This window comes from Miniopterus schreibersii (genome assembly GCF_964146895.1).
Source record: "Miniopterus schreibersii genome assembly, chromosome: 6".
NCBI classification, from domain to species: domain Eukaryota; kingdom Metazoa; phylum Chordata; class Mammalia; order Chiroptera; family Miniopteridae; genus Miniopterus; species Miniopterus schreibersii.
Genome location: NC_138107.1, coordinates 55,615,281 through 55,632,925, shown reverse-complemented (window position 1 = coordinate 55,632,925; position 17,645 = coordinate 55,615,281). Strand labels below are relative to the sequence as shown.

Here is a 17,645-nt window from a genome sequence, read left to right as displayed (position 1 = left end):
GGGTCCAGCAGGCCTGAAGACTTGGTACTAGTCTGCACTGTATAAACCATCTGTAGATGGCACAGTGTAGGCACTGGAGATGTCATTTAAAAAACAAGACTAACTGTCCACAATTCAGTTTCACTTTTCCTTTTCTGATGCTTAACTAGTAATTAGTCTTGTTTCCCTTCAACTATCTTCAGCATGATTTTCCCTCTTTCCTTTTTATTATGGAAAATGTCAAGAATATAGCATAGTCATGTACTCATGAGTGCCTATGTCATCATCACCCAGCGTCAGCAGTTATCAACTTATGGCCCACCTTTTTCACCCCAGATTAATTCAAAGCAAATCCCAGATATATTACTTAGTCAAAGCTTTTTGTTTTTTAAACCAGCATTTAAATAACCAATCATTTAGAAATCAAAAGTATTAACCAATTACTATCTACTCACAAATGATTAGGCTGACCAAACCCAGTTGCTAGAGGAAACAAAATAATTATTTGCCTGGATTTAACTTCTTTTCCTTAAATAGTTTGTATAGTCAGATACAACCGCTGTTTATAAACTCTTCTGAACATAAAGCACCAAGATGCTAAACCAGATTTAAATTACAAAAATGTTAAATACTAGCCCTAACCTTCTGGATACATCTCCTGGGAGATGTGTATTTATCTGCATCTATATGAGCAACTCCAGGTCCTTGGTTATCTTACGGGACAGATGCAAACTTCTCCTATGTCTATAAGTTCAGCTTTTCATCTGTTGGTTTGTGACTTACAGAACCTGAAAATTGTTTTCCCAGTGTTTTAAAATAAGACTATAAGAGAAAAATTGGGATAGTCGGCAAATATTCATGATGCTTTTGTAAGTTTTGCTGGGTGTTGAATATATTGGAGAGCATTTCTCAGTTTAAAATGGTGTTTGATTTTGTCAACTTAACAAAGAAAGGCTGCTAAATATAATTCATATCTTGAATTATCACAAACGGTGATTGTGTCTTAAAAATATTTTTATTTTATTTAAATAATTTTTAAACTATTTATTTAGTCATCATTCACTTAATTGTAATATAATGCACAGAGAAAAAATTTGCATTAACTCGGACAAACTGAGGTGGTCAGTCTGAATTTTAAATGTTTTAAAAATGCATTTTTAAAAAACTCTTTTCAGGTACATAAAATAAAACTGATGTTGAGATGTTTCCACATTACAAGTAACGAATAGAAATAGAAAATGCATATTTGAGTAGCTTTTCTTTGCATAGAAGCATTTCAAAGGACTTTATTTACTTTTTTTTTTGATAAGCAGACTAAATATACTCTCTGAAGTCTTATTTATGTTATTAGTTTGCTTGAAAACTTTTCCTTTGTAGATTATACAAAGGCAAAATTTTAATCATTCCAGCTGGGATAAAATTATTGAAAATTCTGAATGAAAAGAATACAAATTAATGAAAATTTAATTCACAAAAAAACTGTAGCTACTTGGATACCAGAGAGTAAGTCATTTAGAGGAGCCATGTTCTCTGGCTGGCTGAGGCTTTATTCTTTCAAGCAAATTACTAGGGAGAAATCTTTCTTTATTTTTATGAAACATTTCCAAAATAATCCATGTATTTCTCTGTTTTCTTAAGTAGAGCCAACCAAACATCATCTGTCTTTTTCCAAGTGATTCAAAGCTAACTTTTTGAAAACAGTTGTTTCATGCTTGTTCAGAAGACTGTGAAGGGTCCTGGGGTGTTTTTATCTGCTCAAATCAATTCCCAGAAGGCGTGCCTATAGGCGAGCGTGACTGTTTCTTGAGATTCCTGCATGCTCCTCCACTCCAGGCCCTCACCAGAGCTGCAGTCATTAGTCCATGTATAAATTACTCCATTCCACAGGCCCAACCAACTTCATACTTCTCCTATCATCTTCTCCTGTCTCCTTGGGAAATCAGAAGATCACACTTATTAGAAAGGGAAGTAGAGCAGTGTGGCTCTGTGTTAGGGCCTGAGAGCGCTCTTGTGAATGGAGAGCAGGTTGCTGAATGGGGGCTTTAGTGCCTCCTGTTTGGGATGCTCAAGGGCATTTCCTGTGTCCTTCCTAGTTCTCAACTGGTCCCTGATAGGTAAGGGCTGAGCCACAGTGGTATCTCGGGATTTACCACCTTGCAGTTCCTCTTTAGACTAACAGAAAGGATGCTGATTAGAGTCTATTTATCACACTGATTAGAAGACATGTACAGAAGATATAGTGATGGTTAAAAATTCTGAGTCCTTGGAATAGAATAGATTATTACTAATAAGTCAAGAGACCCAATTTAATCCTTATTTTAATTTTAAAATATATATTTTATCAATTGTTGGCCTTCATAGCTATGAGACAAATGCTGATTTTATTTTAAATTTTCATCTTTGTCAGAAGAATTGATGAAGCTATTAAAAGCTATTAAAATAGGAAGCTCTATAATTTGGGCACCTTTTTTTTGCCACATAGTATAATTATCACATATAACAGATAATAAAATATTTTTATTAACTAAAAAATGTTTGTTCTCTACATTTTCAAAGATGGTGTTAACCAGATAGAGAATTTTTGTACACATAGCGTAGTAGGTAAAATAATGCCTGCCGCCTCCCAAAGTTGAGCATGTCCTAGTCCCTGTAACCTGTGAGTGTTACTTTCCTTGGCAAAAGGGACTTTACAGATGTGATTAAGTTAAGAATCTTGAGACGGGGAGATTATTATGGGTTATCTCATGGACACAGTGTAATCACAAGGGTTCTTTTAAGGGGGAAGCAGAAGGGTCAGAGCCAGACAGAGAAGGCCATGTAAGATAGAAGCAGAAGGAAAAAGGGTGATGTGACGTGGAACAGTGAGCCGAGCAATGAAGACGGCCTCTGGGAGATGGAAAAAGCAAGGAACGAGCTCTCCCCTAGAGCCTGAAGACTCCAGCTCTGCTGACTCGAGCTCAGTGAAATGAATGGTGAACTTCTGACCTCCAGGATAGTAAGAGAATAAATTTGTATTGTTTAAAGCCTCTAGTTTGTGATGATTTATTACAATGATAGAAAACTAATATACATAGGAAATAAACTTAAAGGTACTATAAAGACCTCCTACTTAAAAATAAGCAGATTAAACGTGAAAACAGTGTAGTCAGCTCAGATTTCACCTTCCTCATCCGGTTTATTCTTAACAGAATGGCAAACATGAGCTTTCTTGTCTTTTTCAATTTCCAAACGAATTCTCAATTTAGAATTAATTAACCTAAAAGAAGGAAATGTTCCTCTTAAGCCTTTTAGAGCCTCCATGGAAAAAGCTGGCCTTTCTGGTTAGTGGGCTTTCTTGTACCATAGCTTCCACTATTTACTTGGAGGACTTGCTGTAAAACTCCACCAGCAAGCATGTTCTTGAGTGACTCATCCTCGGTCCTAAAATGCGAGGTGGTTCTTACAGAGAGATGATTGCGGTGAGCCCATGCCAAGCCACGCCGGCTTTCGCTACGATGATTTGATTAAAAGTTGACCTTGCTACTTACTGTGTATTGAGAATCCTGGCAGGAAATTAAACTAGAGATTTGGAACAAGAGGCCAAGTACTACATTTGTAAGAAGATCATAGTACTATATTGTCTTTAATACTAGATAATATATGCCCCATTTTATACTTTCTTCACTATCAATCAATATTTCTATATTAAAGTAATGTGCACATCATAAATTATGTGGAACTACAGAGAAAATAAAGAAAAACCAAACACACCCTTAGCTTAACATAATTGTATTTTCTTGCAGTCTTTTACCCTCTGCAAACACAGTTTTGTTTTGTTTTAACCCAAATGTACCTATGCACCAATGTACCTATGGTTTGCATCTTTCTTTTTAAACCTAACACTGTGTCATAAACCTAAAATAATGATAGCTTTGAACTTTAAAATATTTCCAAATAAGGACCTGAAGATGCACCATGATTCTTTCATTGTAAGCAACAGAAACTAAGTGTAGCCACCCTAAGCACAAAGGTAATGTATGGAAGGGATAGCAGGGAGCTCACATAATGGACAGGAAGATCGAGAACCAGGGAGGGACAAGGACAGGAATAAGACAGTTCTGGGCATCAAGGCAGCAGGAAACACTCAGCCTTTCTTTCTTGGATAATATCCTTAGATGTAATATTTTTTCGGTCCTTGAGGCAATGTACTCAAGATTTAGATCTTGGGGGAGGGACTCTGGTTGGCTCAGCTTGGGTCCTGTGCCCAACCTCTAGGCAAGAGAGGGCAGGACACCAGGGAAATCAAGAGGCCATGAGAGGAGGGAATAGAAACTAACCACTCTCACAGGAAAAGAAATTTTTCTTCAGCTGAGGCAGCTGCCTCTGAAAAATGGATCTTGGTTGCAGTGTGTCTCTACATAAATCATGTTTAATGGACTACCTCAGCCAAAGCGGCATCTCTGTATGCCCCATCACATAGGATCTTGGCCATGGCTGGGTGAAAACAGAACTCAGAAGTCATCGCGGTCTAAATCCTTTATTTTGCAGATGAAGAAGTTGAGGCCCAGAGCGATGAAAGGCATCATCTGCGGTCTCACAGCCTCTCTCACATCTCTCACCCCAGAGATGGCCAGAGTGATGATTCTAAAGAGAGGGGGGGTTTAAGGTAGGGTCTCTGTGTGCCAAGGCAAACTTCAGAGAGACCTGTCTGGAACTCTGGCCCAGCCCTTCCCTGCGTGGCAGGGGCAGGGCGGGAGGCTGGGGCATGGAGGTGGCTTAGCGGAGCCTGGGTGAAGACGCGGAGGAAGGGTGGCCCATCCCCACCCCTGCTCCAACGCCTAGTATCTAACGTGCCCTGGAGAACTGCTGAAATCCTCTTTGTGATTTTCCACTGCTCTGTTTACAGCACTTTCCACAATGTGGAGGTATCAGGAGTCCAAACATAACAGAAAACTAAATTATGGTTAAAATTATCAGTAAGAACCTCAGATAAGAAGGCTGAAGGAGATGAAATGTGTCTAGATAGCTCCTCAGCAGAGCACGAGATGGTGCTGGATCTAAAAGTCAACGTTCAAAGACAAAAATGCAAAGTGAGAAGCTGCAAGAAAAGGGAAAGGAAGAGCAAAGGGCAGGCTCAACAGACATGAGAAGAGGTGAGAGACACGGGAACAACTCACCATGGTGCTGCGTCCCACCCAGAGAGCAGGGAAGAGCGGCAGAGAGGCCCCGAAGGGGAGAGAGAAAGGCCGGCGCTGGGGCAGCCGAGTGCCCAAGGAAGCGGGCGCAGCGCTGCACCAAAGCCGGCGGCAACAGGGCCACTCGTGATGCCACCTAAATGAGTTACCTAAACATTAAGCTGGGATGGCAGACTTTTTCAGTGCAGGCTCGATGGTCTTTTAGACTCTGTAGGCCATACAGTAACAACTCTGTGTAGCACGAAAGTCACCGCAGCCAATATATAAATGCATGAGCTGGCTGTGTTCCAGTAAAACTTCATTTGTAAAAACAATGTGCTCTGTCTACTAAGGCAGGAAAGTTAACTATATATTATATCAGAAGCTGTTGGTTGCTAGAAACTTAACCTATTTAAGCTAATATAGGTAAAGTCAGATTTCTTTGTGTGTTTTTTGTTTTTGTTTTTTTGCTTTTAAGGATTCAACAATCAACTTACCTTTTAGACATCCAAAACGGGAAACAAAATTCAGGACTATTTCAGGTGGAGCCACATGTGAGCTCCATTCCCCGCCCCCTCTGCCAAACTTTGAGCTTTGAGAGTGTGATAAGCCATTAACTGGGGTCTAAACTCCTTTCCCCCACCACTCCAAAGGGCTGGGACTCTGGAGTGGTGGGACCATCCACACTGAGCCTTGGGTTTGCAGTCAGAAGAGAGGGTGTCAGGCTTTGCAAACAGCTGCACCAGCAGGCCCCTAGCCTAAGGTCAAGCCTGGGTCACCAGCCCTAACAATGCTCAGAGCTCAGTCCAGGCACTGGGGTTGGTGTGAGGTCTTGGCCCAGCTGCTTTCCTAGGATGTAAGGAAGGGACATCTCTGAGAACAGAGGGAGGGGCAGAGAGAGGCTGTGAAGACAGACAAGAGTGCACCTGAGTCTGTGTGGCTGACAGAATGCTGAACACTTCATGGATAAAAAAGAAAAACTAGGAGCCCTGGATCAACTGAGCTCCAGCTCTGTCTTCCCCATTTTCAAGCTGTGCAATCTTGGGTAAGTGACCCACTTGCCGAGGCCAATATTACTGTCTGAAACCAAAGCGGGTTGGACAAGATGACCTCCAAGGTCCTTTCCAGTCCTGATCTTTTCTAATGCTACAACTAACCAAAGCCCCAGCAGACCTGGTTGGCTCTCTGGACAGAGAAGGGGGTTCCCATGTGGAGAGGAAGGGAGTCACAGTCACAGGCTCCTGGAGTTAAGTGCAATTTGCAAAGCCCAGGCAGGTTGGTTTTCACGTGCACACTGCATGGTGTAGACAGTGCTGCTGTTTTGGTACCAGCCCGTTCAGTGACACCCGTCACACACTGATTAAATGACTCAGCAACAGAAGATAATGTTATCTGTTGTCAGCCATTTCAGTAATAAAGTGAATGTGCATTCGCAGTGGTGGAAATGTGATTTATCAACATGTTATGAAACATAATTATTTAGCCGTCTTTACCTTCTGCCATTGTTTTCATAAGGGCCTTTATGTAAAATATTTGCAAAACACAAATTTAACACACTTCCAGTAAAAGAAACAATGCTGCCTCATGATTATTTGCTGTGTGTTCCCACTAATAATAGTGATAAAAACATCTTGGGGGCAATTATGCTTTTAATACAAGGCTCACTTGAATATTACAGTAACACTCCACTACAGGACACTGCAGTCATTTTTGGATTTGGTTACACTATGACTTAACCTGTCACATACAAGCTTCTAGGGCATGGTTGTCACTTTCACGCTCAAACAGCCTGTATTACATAGACCTTCTTCCCCCAACACGACACCCCCCCGAACTGATGAGTAACTGTACTCAGAGAATCCTCTCAGTGACTGTGGGTCCTTCTCCTCCTTTCCTTCACCTGCATGTCTCTATTCAAATGTGCTCATCCAGCCCTGGCCAGTTTTGCTCAGTTGTTAGAGTGTCGTGGACTGAAGGGTCCTGGGTTCAATTCTGGCCAAGGGCATGTACCTCGGTTGCAGGCTCGATTCCTGGCTCCAGTCAGGGCACGTGCAGGAGGAAGCCAGTTGGTGTGTTTCTCTCACATTGATGTTTCTCTCTCTCTCTTTCTCTCTCTCTCTCCTCTCTCTCTCTCTCTCCCACCCTTCCACTCTCTCTGAAAAACAATGGAAAAAATATCCTTGGGTGAAGATTAAAAAAATGATAGATATTGTATAGCAAAAATGTAGATCTCAATTTCAGTCCATCGGGAAGAAAATGGGTACAGCACTGATTTGGATTACTGCTTTGGAAATAAAATTCAGCATTTATAAAGCCTGCTTAATAACAACAGCAACAGCAGTAATAATAGCAGCTGAGGCATTTATAATACTGCCATGTGCCAGGCAGTATTTGAACTTTATATATTAACTCATTTTATCCTTACAACAACCCTGGAAGGTAGTTACTGCTTTGATTCCCCACTGTACTGGTGAGAACTTGCCTAAGGTCTCACAGCAAATTAAAAATCAGAAGATACTGTAAGATACTGTTCTCTCTCCATCTTCCTTATCACTCCACCCTTGGAGTGCTGATCCGATTGGTCCATCTATTAAGAGGCTGACTACATACTCCCTTCCTCCTGGCTGGAGTGGAGGGGACAACTCGGCTCCTTGAATGGAGGCCTGGCCGGCTCCTGGTTATCCAGTGAGGCCACCAGGTCCCGGCTCACTGGCCCCTGGGACTCTCTCTCTTCTCTCATTCTGATTCTCTTCTCCCCAGGTCTGAAAGTTTGATGTTGGTTTGGCTTGTTTTATAACCATCAATGGCAAGATCTGAGACCTGGGTCTGAGGACTGAGGGCTTAAATTGGGCAAAGCAAGTCAGGCGTTGGACCGGGGCTCTTCACGCCTGCCTGGCGTAAGGGAAAAGGGCGGTTTCTACGACAGCCCCGCTTCCAAGGATGCTCTGCATTTCGGCGATGTGCCAAAGCCACAGCAAACTTCCACTCTCCTTCCTCCCTTCCACAGCTAATAAATTTGACTGGATGCTGTCCTTCACTCTTTGCTTAAGGGACTTAGTAAGGTTGTGGGTAGAATTCAGATATTTCTGAGTCCTCTGACCACAATCACTTAGCACTCTTTCCTTCAATGTTTCCCACACAATTTCAACAACTTATTCAACAATGCAGACTTTGGATTTTTTTTTTCTGTCTGTGGAGAAGGGTTTGTGCTAAACCTCCACAATCTTCCCCTCTTGTGGGACCAGGGGCAAAGTCTGGTTAAGGTTGGAAAATCAGGCTCCTTTCTGAAACTGTGCTTTCCTTCCACTCACCTCATGTCTTCACTGTTTTACACTGTGTTCCACCAACAAACGCAACAGCCATAACATGTTTTATTAAAGGGCCATAAACCTGCGTCAAATCTTAAATAATTGAAAATCTGAGTTTGAATCTCACAAATCTCTTCTCTGTCTGTAACTGGACGTTCAGTTTGATATGGCAAAGACAACACATTTGCTCCTGAAGCCAAGAGTGGTAAAAATCTTCTAGAATTCATTCATTTCTGTCTTGCCTTTTTTTTCTGAGCACTCAGGAATATGACATTCCCCACCCCTTTGTTAGGGGGCTATGTGACTAGCTCTGCCCAATGAACTAGAAGTGGAAGTGTCATTTGGGGGACAAAGCATTTCATTGCTGATGGGCTCCTGTCCCCTGCCTCAGTGGTTATAGAGAAGGTAGATGCTTATATTGCTGCAGAGAGAACAGTTGCCTTGGAAAGTTGCCCTGGCAGTGCAGTTAACATTGTACAAGTGAGAAAGCTATGTTGTGTAAAGCCACTATGATTTGGGGTGGGGGTGGGGTGGGGATGGGGGTGGGGTTGTTTGTTACTGCAGCATAACTTAGCCTATTTTGACTAATAAGCCATATCATATTGGGACTTGGCACTTTAATTCTATGTAGCATTGTTTATAATTAACTGTTATTTTACTATGATTTTTTCTCTGACCCTTAACTTATTTATTACAACTTTATTGAGGCATAATTGACATATAATGAATTGTATATATTTAAAGTGTACAATTCGATGGGTTTTGACATATTTATACACACCTGAAATCATCATCACAATTAAGATAATGAACTTCTTTGTCACCCCAAAAAGTTTTCTTGTACCTCTTTGGAATCCCTGCCTCTCTCTTTCCCATCCCTACTCTCTCAGTTCCAACCATTGATGTTCTTTCTGTCACTATACATTTTCCGGAGTTTTATATAAATGCAATCTTACAATATATATTTTTATTTTGCCTGGCTTCTTTCACTCAGCATAATTATTTGGAGATTCATCCATGTAGTTGCATGTATCAGTAGCTCGTTTCTTTAAATTTCTGAGTAGCATTCTATCATATGGCAGTATCACTACTTCCTTACTCAACTACTTGTTGATGAACATTTGCGTTGTTCCCAGTTTGGGGCTATTACAAGTAAAGCTGCTACGAACATTCACGTGCAAGTCTTTTATGGACAAACGCTTTCATTTGTCATGGGTAAAGGTTTAGGGGTGGGATGTGGTAGGAGTATGTATAAGAAACCACCAAACTATTTTCTAAAGTGTTTGTATCATTTTATATTCCTCCCATCAAGGTATGAGAACTCCAACTGCTCTACATCCTTGCAATGCTTGGTATGGTCTGACCTTTACTTTTGATTAAATGATTACACTACCCCAAGTTCACAGCTGTGTTCCCAATGGCATCAATTTAGGTTCTTGATACTTGATGCAATAGTTCCTTACCTGGCGGTCCTCCTTCAGATAAATTGCGGTTGTCAGATGGGAACCCGGTGAACTTCCTCCCATCGCCTATGCACTCGGCTGCCAGTGCCAGTCATTCCCAACTTGCCTCCCTTCAGAGCAGGGGCGCTGTCTCCACCTCTCCCTGTCTCGGTCCCGCTCCCCTAACACTGTGCCCTGGGCCTTGTCCTCACCCCGGGATGCCTCCCTCTGTCAGGCACCTTTTTCTATCTTTCTCTTTCCCAATTATATACTCCTTGTCCCTAGTGTCTAATAATATATTCAATTCTTGCCCATCTTTAAAAACAAAACAAAATAAAGGCTATCTTTCGAGCCTAGGCTTCCCTCAAGCTACTACCCTATCTCTCCCTTTCCATTTAAAGTTAAATTTATTGGGGCAGGGATTGGAAATTTTCCATTTTCTCCTCAATCCCCTGCAATGTAGCTTTCAGCCTGCTCTTTACTGAGGCAGCTCCCACTTGGGTCACCACTGACCCCCATGTTCCTGAATCGAACACCTTCCAAAACCTCTTTGACTTGACCTCTGGGCAGCCTTTATACACTTGATCACTTCATTCTTAAAACTTTTTCCTCTTGGCTTTCCAAGGGCCTTCCTGGGTGCAACAGGAAACTAATACCCTGAGCCAAGCGAGGCCCTATCCTGGGCTTCCTCCGGCTGTGCTCCTTCTTTTGGGTGAAGAGTCTGTGCCCTCACTTCTAGACCAGGCACCAGGTACCCAGGATCCTGGAATCCCTCACTCAAGAAACTCTTACTCAAGGCCTGTTTCCAGAACCTAAATACCTTTTCCCTAAGTCTGTCTTCCCCCTCAACAGAAAAAATCTTTTTACCTTTACTATGTCTAAATTTCCTACTGTGCTTTAAATGCAAAATATGTGTTAGGACGCACAGGTACTAAAAATGTTTTAAATGTGATTGATTGCTCCATTATCTGTGAATAAATTACTTCCATTATGGTTTATCTGTAGCAAAATTTGCTTTTAGTTTCAGCACAATCATAGACTAATATAAGAGCTGTAGGGCCTAAGTCTGTCCTTTTGAGACAGATTGCACTGTTTATGCCTGAATCTTAAGGGTAGTGAAGGGAGCAACTGTTTGTGGAGTGAGCCGCTGCATAGATAATAGACTGACAAGCACAAGAACTGAAGCCAGGAGACCAGAGGGAAGACTACTACAGTAATTCAGGCAAGAGGTAATGATAGTGATGGTGATGGTGAGAAGTGGCGGGATTCTGGGCATATTTTGAAAGTAAAGGCAATAGTTTTTGCATACAATTTTAATGGGAGGTATGTGAGAAAGAGAGAAGGGTTGATATGATTGCAAGGTTTCCGGCTTGAACCACCAAAAAAAAATGACATTGCCATTAATTTAGATGGTAATGAGGCTGAAAAGACAGGTCTTTGGGTAAAAACAAGTGGCCCAATTTTAAAGATGTTACATTTGGGATGCCCGTTAGATAGACAGTGGGTAGGCAGTTGGATGTTTGAGTTAATCTTGCCTTTCTCAAAGACTGCATGCTTCCAACAACTAGAATAGGGTCTTGAAATAAGAGATTCTTAATATTTGATGGGTCAAATAAATATGTGACATTCCTCCACAGACATGTTTCCAGATCTATGCACAGTTTTATATCCTTACATCATCAGATTGGTTAATATCAAGCCTATTGACATTTTATGGCCTGGCCAACTGTGTAAGCCAGGGGTAGTAACAACCTGATTATCTAGTATCTTCCTGTTCTTGGCTGTCTCAAACATTCTGAATACGACTAGGGCTGATATTGAATATTAATACCAAGTGGATTGAAGTCAGATCCATGGTCTCTGTCTTATTAATCTAGTGTTGAACTTTCTTAACTTACTGATTGGAAGAATTTTTTTCTTTATAATTATAAAATGTATAGCAATATTGATTTTTTTGTTCCATCTCTGAAATTATATTGTTTCCCCCTACACACACACATGTTTGGAAAAATTTGCTGTCAGAGCTTTTGTTATTTCAGTCCGCTTGAATGCATTCCGGATACTAATATGGCCTGCAACAGTGTCTAATGATGCTGAATAATCTATGAAGGTTAGTTATTTAGAAAATGTTAATTTGATGAATGAGCAATAATGCTGATCTTCCTGGCTTTAAATTTACAGACACTATAAAACTATATGTCTACAAAACTTAGTGTGATTATAATGTTAAAAGGTCACAGTTCTGTTGAAAGATGTTGGAGACCAAATTGCTAATGCATTTTCTCTTGTTCCTTCTATAGTCAAGCTTTTCTTCCTCTCTTGTCAAGTTCACCAATGACATGCACATTTAAAAATCTGGAGTCTAAGGCCACAGTAATCAAAACAACATGGTACTGGCATAAAAACAGACATTTAGATCAATGGAACAGAACAGAGAGCCCAGAAATAAATCCATGTCCTTATAATCAACTAATATTTGACAAAGAAGGCAAAAACATATAATGGACTAAAGATAGCCTATTCAATAAATGGTGTTGGGAAAATTGGACAGATACATGCAAAAAAGTGAAACTAGACCACTTTCTTACACTGCACATAAGAATAAACTCAAAATGGATTAAAGACTTAAATGTTAGACTTGAAACCATAAAAATCCTAGAAGAAAATATAGGCAGTAAAATCTCGGACAATTCTCATATCAATATTGTTTTCTGATATATCTTCTCAGGCAAGGGAAACAAAATAAAAACAAACAAATGGGACTACATCAAACTAAAGAGTTTTTGCACAGCAAAGGAAACCATCAACAAAATGAAAAGACAACCCACTGATTGGGAGAACATATTTGCCAATGATACATTTATAAGGGGTTAATATGTAAAATTTATAAAGAACTTATAAAATTCAACACCAAAAAAACTAAACAATTCAATTCAATTTAAAAATGGGCAAAACACCTGAATAGAGACAGAAGGCCAACAGACATATGGAAAGATGTTCAACATCACTAATCATCAAAGAAATGCAAATTAAAACCACAATGAGATGTCACCTCACACCTTTCAGAATGGCTGCCATCAATAAATCAACAAACAACAAGTGCTGGGGAAGATGTGGAGAAAAGAGAACCCTTGGGCACTGTTGGTGGGAATGCAGATGGTGCAGCCACTGTGAAAAGCAGTATGGAGTTATCTCAAAAAATTAAAAATAGAATTGCCTTATGACCCAGAGATTCCACATCTGGAACCAGAAACATTAACTCAAAAGAATATATGTGCCCCTATGCTCATTGCAGTATTATTTACAATAGCCAAGATTTGGAAGCAGCCCAAGTGTCCATCAGTAGACGAGTGGGTAAAAAAGCTGTGGGGCATTTACACCATGGAATATTACTCTGCGGTAAAAAGAAAGACAATTTTGCTCTTTCTGACAGCATGATGGACCTGAAGGACATTTGCTAAGTGAAATAAGCCAGTCAGAGAAAGACAAGTACCATATGATTTCACTCATATGTGGAATCTAATGAACAAACTGAACTACTAAGCAAAATAGAGACAGGCTCAGAGATGGAGAGCAGGCTGACAGCTCTCGGGTGGGGGTGGAGTGGAGGGGGGTGGGGGAGGTGGAGAGATTGCACAAAAAAGAAAAAATAGAGAACTCATGGACATGGACAATAGCGTGGTGATTGCAGGAGGGGCGTGGAGTTGGAAGAGGGCATAGAGGGGATAAATAGTGATGGGAAAAATAAAATAAAATAAAAAATTTGTAGTCATTGTTTTTAATCCTCATTTTACTTATTCTCTCAGCAGCATTTGACCCAGTTGACTAATCCCTCCTTAAACACTTTTATTTTGGATCATTGTGCTTTCTTTTTAACCCTCACCGAAGGATATGTTTATTGATTTTTAGAGAGAGGAAGAGAGAAAGAGAGGGGGAGGAGAGAGAGAGAGGAAGAAAGGAAGGAAGGAAGGAAGGAAGGAAGGAAGGAAGGAAGGAAGGAAGGAAGGAAGGAAGGAAAGAAAGAAAGAAAGAAAGAAAGAAAGAAAGAAAGAAAGAAAGAAAGAAAGAAAGATCAATCGATTGATTGCCTCCTGAATGCACCCAATCAGGGATCTAATCCTCAACCTAAGTATGTGCCCTGACCAGGAATCAAACCTACAACCATTTTGGTGCACGGGATGACACTCCAACCAACTGCGACACCGGGCCAGGGCTCATTGTGCTTTCTTGGTGTGATGGTTAATTTTTTAAAAAGATTTTTATTGATTTTTAGAGAGGAAGGGAGAGGGAGAGAGAGAGAAATATCAATGTGAGAGTGAAACATTGATCTGCTGCCTCCTGCATGCTCCCCGTTGGGGATGGAGCCCACAGCCCATGCATGTGCCCTGACCAGAAATCCAACCCGGCGGCCTTTCGGTGGATGGGACAGCCCCCAACCAGCTGACTAGGTGTCGGTTGCTAAGGCATGATGGTTAATTTCATGTGTCAGCTTGACTGGAACACAGGTGCCCAGACATTTGGTCAAATCTCATTCTGGCTGCACCTGTGAGCGTGCTTCTGGATGGGATTAACATTTGTTTGACTCAGTAGACCGAGTAAAGCAGATTACCCTGCCTAACAGAGGTGGGACTCATCTGGTCTGTTAAAGACCATGAAAGGACAAAAGGGCTGAGTGAGACAGAACTTCTACTGTCTTGAGCTGAAGCTTTGGTCTTTTCCGGCCTTTGGTTGAAATTGGAAGCATCAGCTCTTCTTGCATCTTGAGCCCCTGGGCTCTCCTGGTTCTCAGGCGTTTGAACTCAGACTTGAGGTACACCATCTGCTCTCCTGGATCTCCAATTTGCTGACTACAGATTTTGGAACTTCTCAGCCTCCATAAATGCATGAACCAATACTTTATAATAAATCTCTTTATATATACTTGCTCATTTGCTTGTAGGTCATCTCCCCTACTAGAAAACACTATGAGCACAGAGTATTCCCAGCCCTGGGATGGTGTCTAGCAGATAGTAGGCACCCAATAAATATTTGTGGCCTATATGAAGAAGTTTGCTGTGTGTATTTTTCTAAGGCCTAAGACAAGTAGCTACTTGTGCTTGTGTGCATATTTCTTCATGGGTGTTCATAGCACACATATCTTATTTATCTCCATCCTGTAAGAAGGGGAGGAGAGGAACCATTCAACTATGACTCACACCCACTGGTGGGATGGGATGTTTAGTCTTTGAGGATCTTAATGCCCTGTGGTTTGAAGATAAGAGTGTCTCAAGAGGGGCTGCTGGGCATACCTTCATTTGCCTCATGAACACAATATACCTTGGAATCCTGTCTTGGAAGAATTTATTTTTTAAGGTTGTGCATTTTGTTACAAGAACTGGTGAAGAACAACATACTCAGTCAATATAAGTTTTCTACATTTAAAATTCTTTCCAGACTGGAAAAACAACAACTAAAAGTTGTGGTTTCAGGATTCACAAGTGCACATGGGTAAGAAGAAGGAATGGTTTCAGACAGCCTCTGGAGCTTATCTTCCAAACCCACCAACTAAGAGAGTAGAATAATCTGCACTGATAACACCAATAATCTTTTAGTGTCCTATGAATACTGTTACATGAATATATTACTCCCTTCTGCCCACCATTATCTGAATTAGGCAGTTCAGCGACAATTTATGAGTAATGTGCAAATGCTTATGATTTTTTACATTAAGATGTTCACAGAAGAGAGATGATACATAATAAATTTTAAAATAAATGTATTAATACTTCAACTCTCAAGTAGTAGTTGTATAGTCAGCCACATGCCCAAAATTACATTTTATAATGTGTTTATTTGTGTACAAAATATGTTGTAATTTACTGATGCAAATGCAGCAAAATATTCTATCACATACAACAAAAATACACCTTTTACTCTCCTTCCCCTGCCTTTGAAAATGGCAACACTGTTTTGGCAGTTCAGCAGCTATAACTGAAATGCTGTAATTAAGCAGTATTGGAATGTGTCCACTTGACAAATGTGATGTACAATTTGAGTATGCAACCACATCTCCATTAGTTTTTTCACAGACCAGAAAGTTCCACCCCCTGAACACCTCCAGAAAATACAAATAATTTGTATATATATGTACACATGTATACACTGTATATGTAAAGTGCCACCAAACTTCTTTGTCCTCGTGAGTCTGTGTGCGCGTCAATTCTCTCTTTCCTTCTTTCCAAAGTTAGAGTCACACTAGTGGGACGGCAAAGGTCATCAGCAGGCACGGAGAAGCTCGCCGTAGGCTGGCTTCTTGGGGGGGGGGGTGGGGGAGAGGACCGAGGGAGCCTTCAGACCTCGCTGGGAGACCTGGAGCGGAAGGGCACTTTGGACTGGAAACAGCCACAGAACAGGAGCCACAGGGCGCGCTGGATCTCTTGGTTGCGGAAGGCATAGATGATCGGGTTGATCATGGAGTTGTAGGTGGCGGGCAGCAGGGTGGCGTAGGTGTAGACGGCCGGGTCCTCGCGGCTGCCCACCACGCAGTAGATGGCGAAGGGCAGCCAGCTGGCTCCGAAAGTGCCCAGCACCACGGCCAGCGTCCCCACGCCCTTCCTGGTGGCGGCGAGGTGGGGGGGCGCCAGGCAGTGCTGCTGCAGCGCGATCTGGTGCGCGTGGCGCCAGACCACCTGGCAGATGCGAACGTACAGGTGCAGCATGACCGCGAAGACGGCGAAGAAGGCGGCGGAGAGCAGCGCCACGTGGCTGCGCGTCAGAGGGCTCACCACGCTGCAGGCGGCGCGCTCCGCCAGGCAGTTCCAGCCGAGCACCGGCAGCAGGCCGAGGCCCAGGGAGACCGTCCAGGTGACGGCGAGCAGCAGGTGCACGCCCAGCAGGGTCCGCCGCGAGTAGTAGGTGAGCGCGTTGTAGAGGGACAGGTAGCGGTCCACGGTTATGGCCAGCAGGCTGCTGACCGAGGCGGCAAAGGAGGACACGAGGAAGCCCACCGTGAGCAGGCTCACCGTCTCCGAGGGCACCACGTACTGGAACACGAAGTGCAGGATGAGGCCGCAGCCCGCCAGCAGGTCGGCGGTGGCCAAGCTGCCCACCAGCACGAACATGGGCGTGCGCAGCGCCGGGGTGGACGCGATGAGCGCCACCACCAGCGCGTTTTCTCCTGCGATCACCGTCCCCGACACGCACAGCAACACATCCCACGGATTCACCGCCGACAGTGGCAGCCCCGGTGGCCCCGCGGACATCTGCGAAGACAGCTCCAGCGACCCGTTAGCCGCGCCCCCGCCTCCCAGCGCCGCCGCCGCCGCCGGATGCCCCCATTCCCCGGGGTCCCGCGCTCCTGCCGCCGTGGCCGCCGCCGCCGCTCCCTCGGCCACCGCTGTCACTACCTGGGACTCGTTGAGCGCAGAGGTGCTCGCGTTCATAGCGGCCGGACGCTGCACCCTGTGTGGAGAGGGGCAGCGAGCGTCAGGTGTGCGGTTCCAGCTGCCGGGGCGCTTCCCCGGAGCGGGTGTCCCGCTCATGTTGCCCATCCCACCCCAGACCCCGTAACAGAGCGAGGAAGCAGTGACAAGTGAGAGCCAGAGAATAATACCTGTTGAATGAGAGAGTGAAATGCACACGGGTGCTCCCACGGGTATCTGAGCTTTTGCATAGATACACACACGGATAACACGCAGTCACATGCACACAGGTTAATCCCGTAGGGGTGACTGCTCCTGCAGCGCATCGGTCTGCACCGGCTAAAGGTGTGGGCCTGGGCGAGC

The 17,645-nt window shown here is 43.0% G+C and overlaps 1 protein-coding gene across 1 annotated transcript; it reads right to left on the bottom strand.

The window, feature by feature from the left end:
* Positions 1 to 16,211: 16,211 nt before the first annotated feature.
* On the bottom strand, positions 16,212 to 17,306 carry GPR6 (G protein-coupled receptor 6; the record flags this gene model as incomplete). Its single annotated transcript, XM_081140081.1, has 1 exon — positions 16,212 to 17,306. The coding sequence occupies exon 1, from the start codon at positions 17,301 to 17,303 to the stop codon at positions 16,212 to 16,214; it is 1,092 nt and encodes a 363-aa protein (XP_080996207.1). The 5' UTR covers positions 17,304 to 17,306.
* Between the last annotated feature and the right edge of the window lie 339 nt (positions 17,307 to 17,645).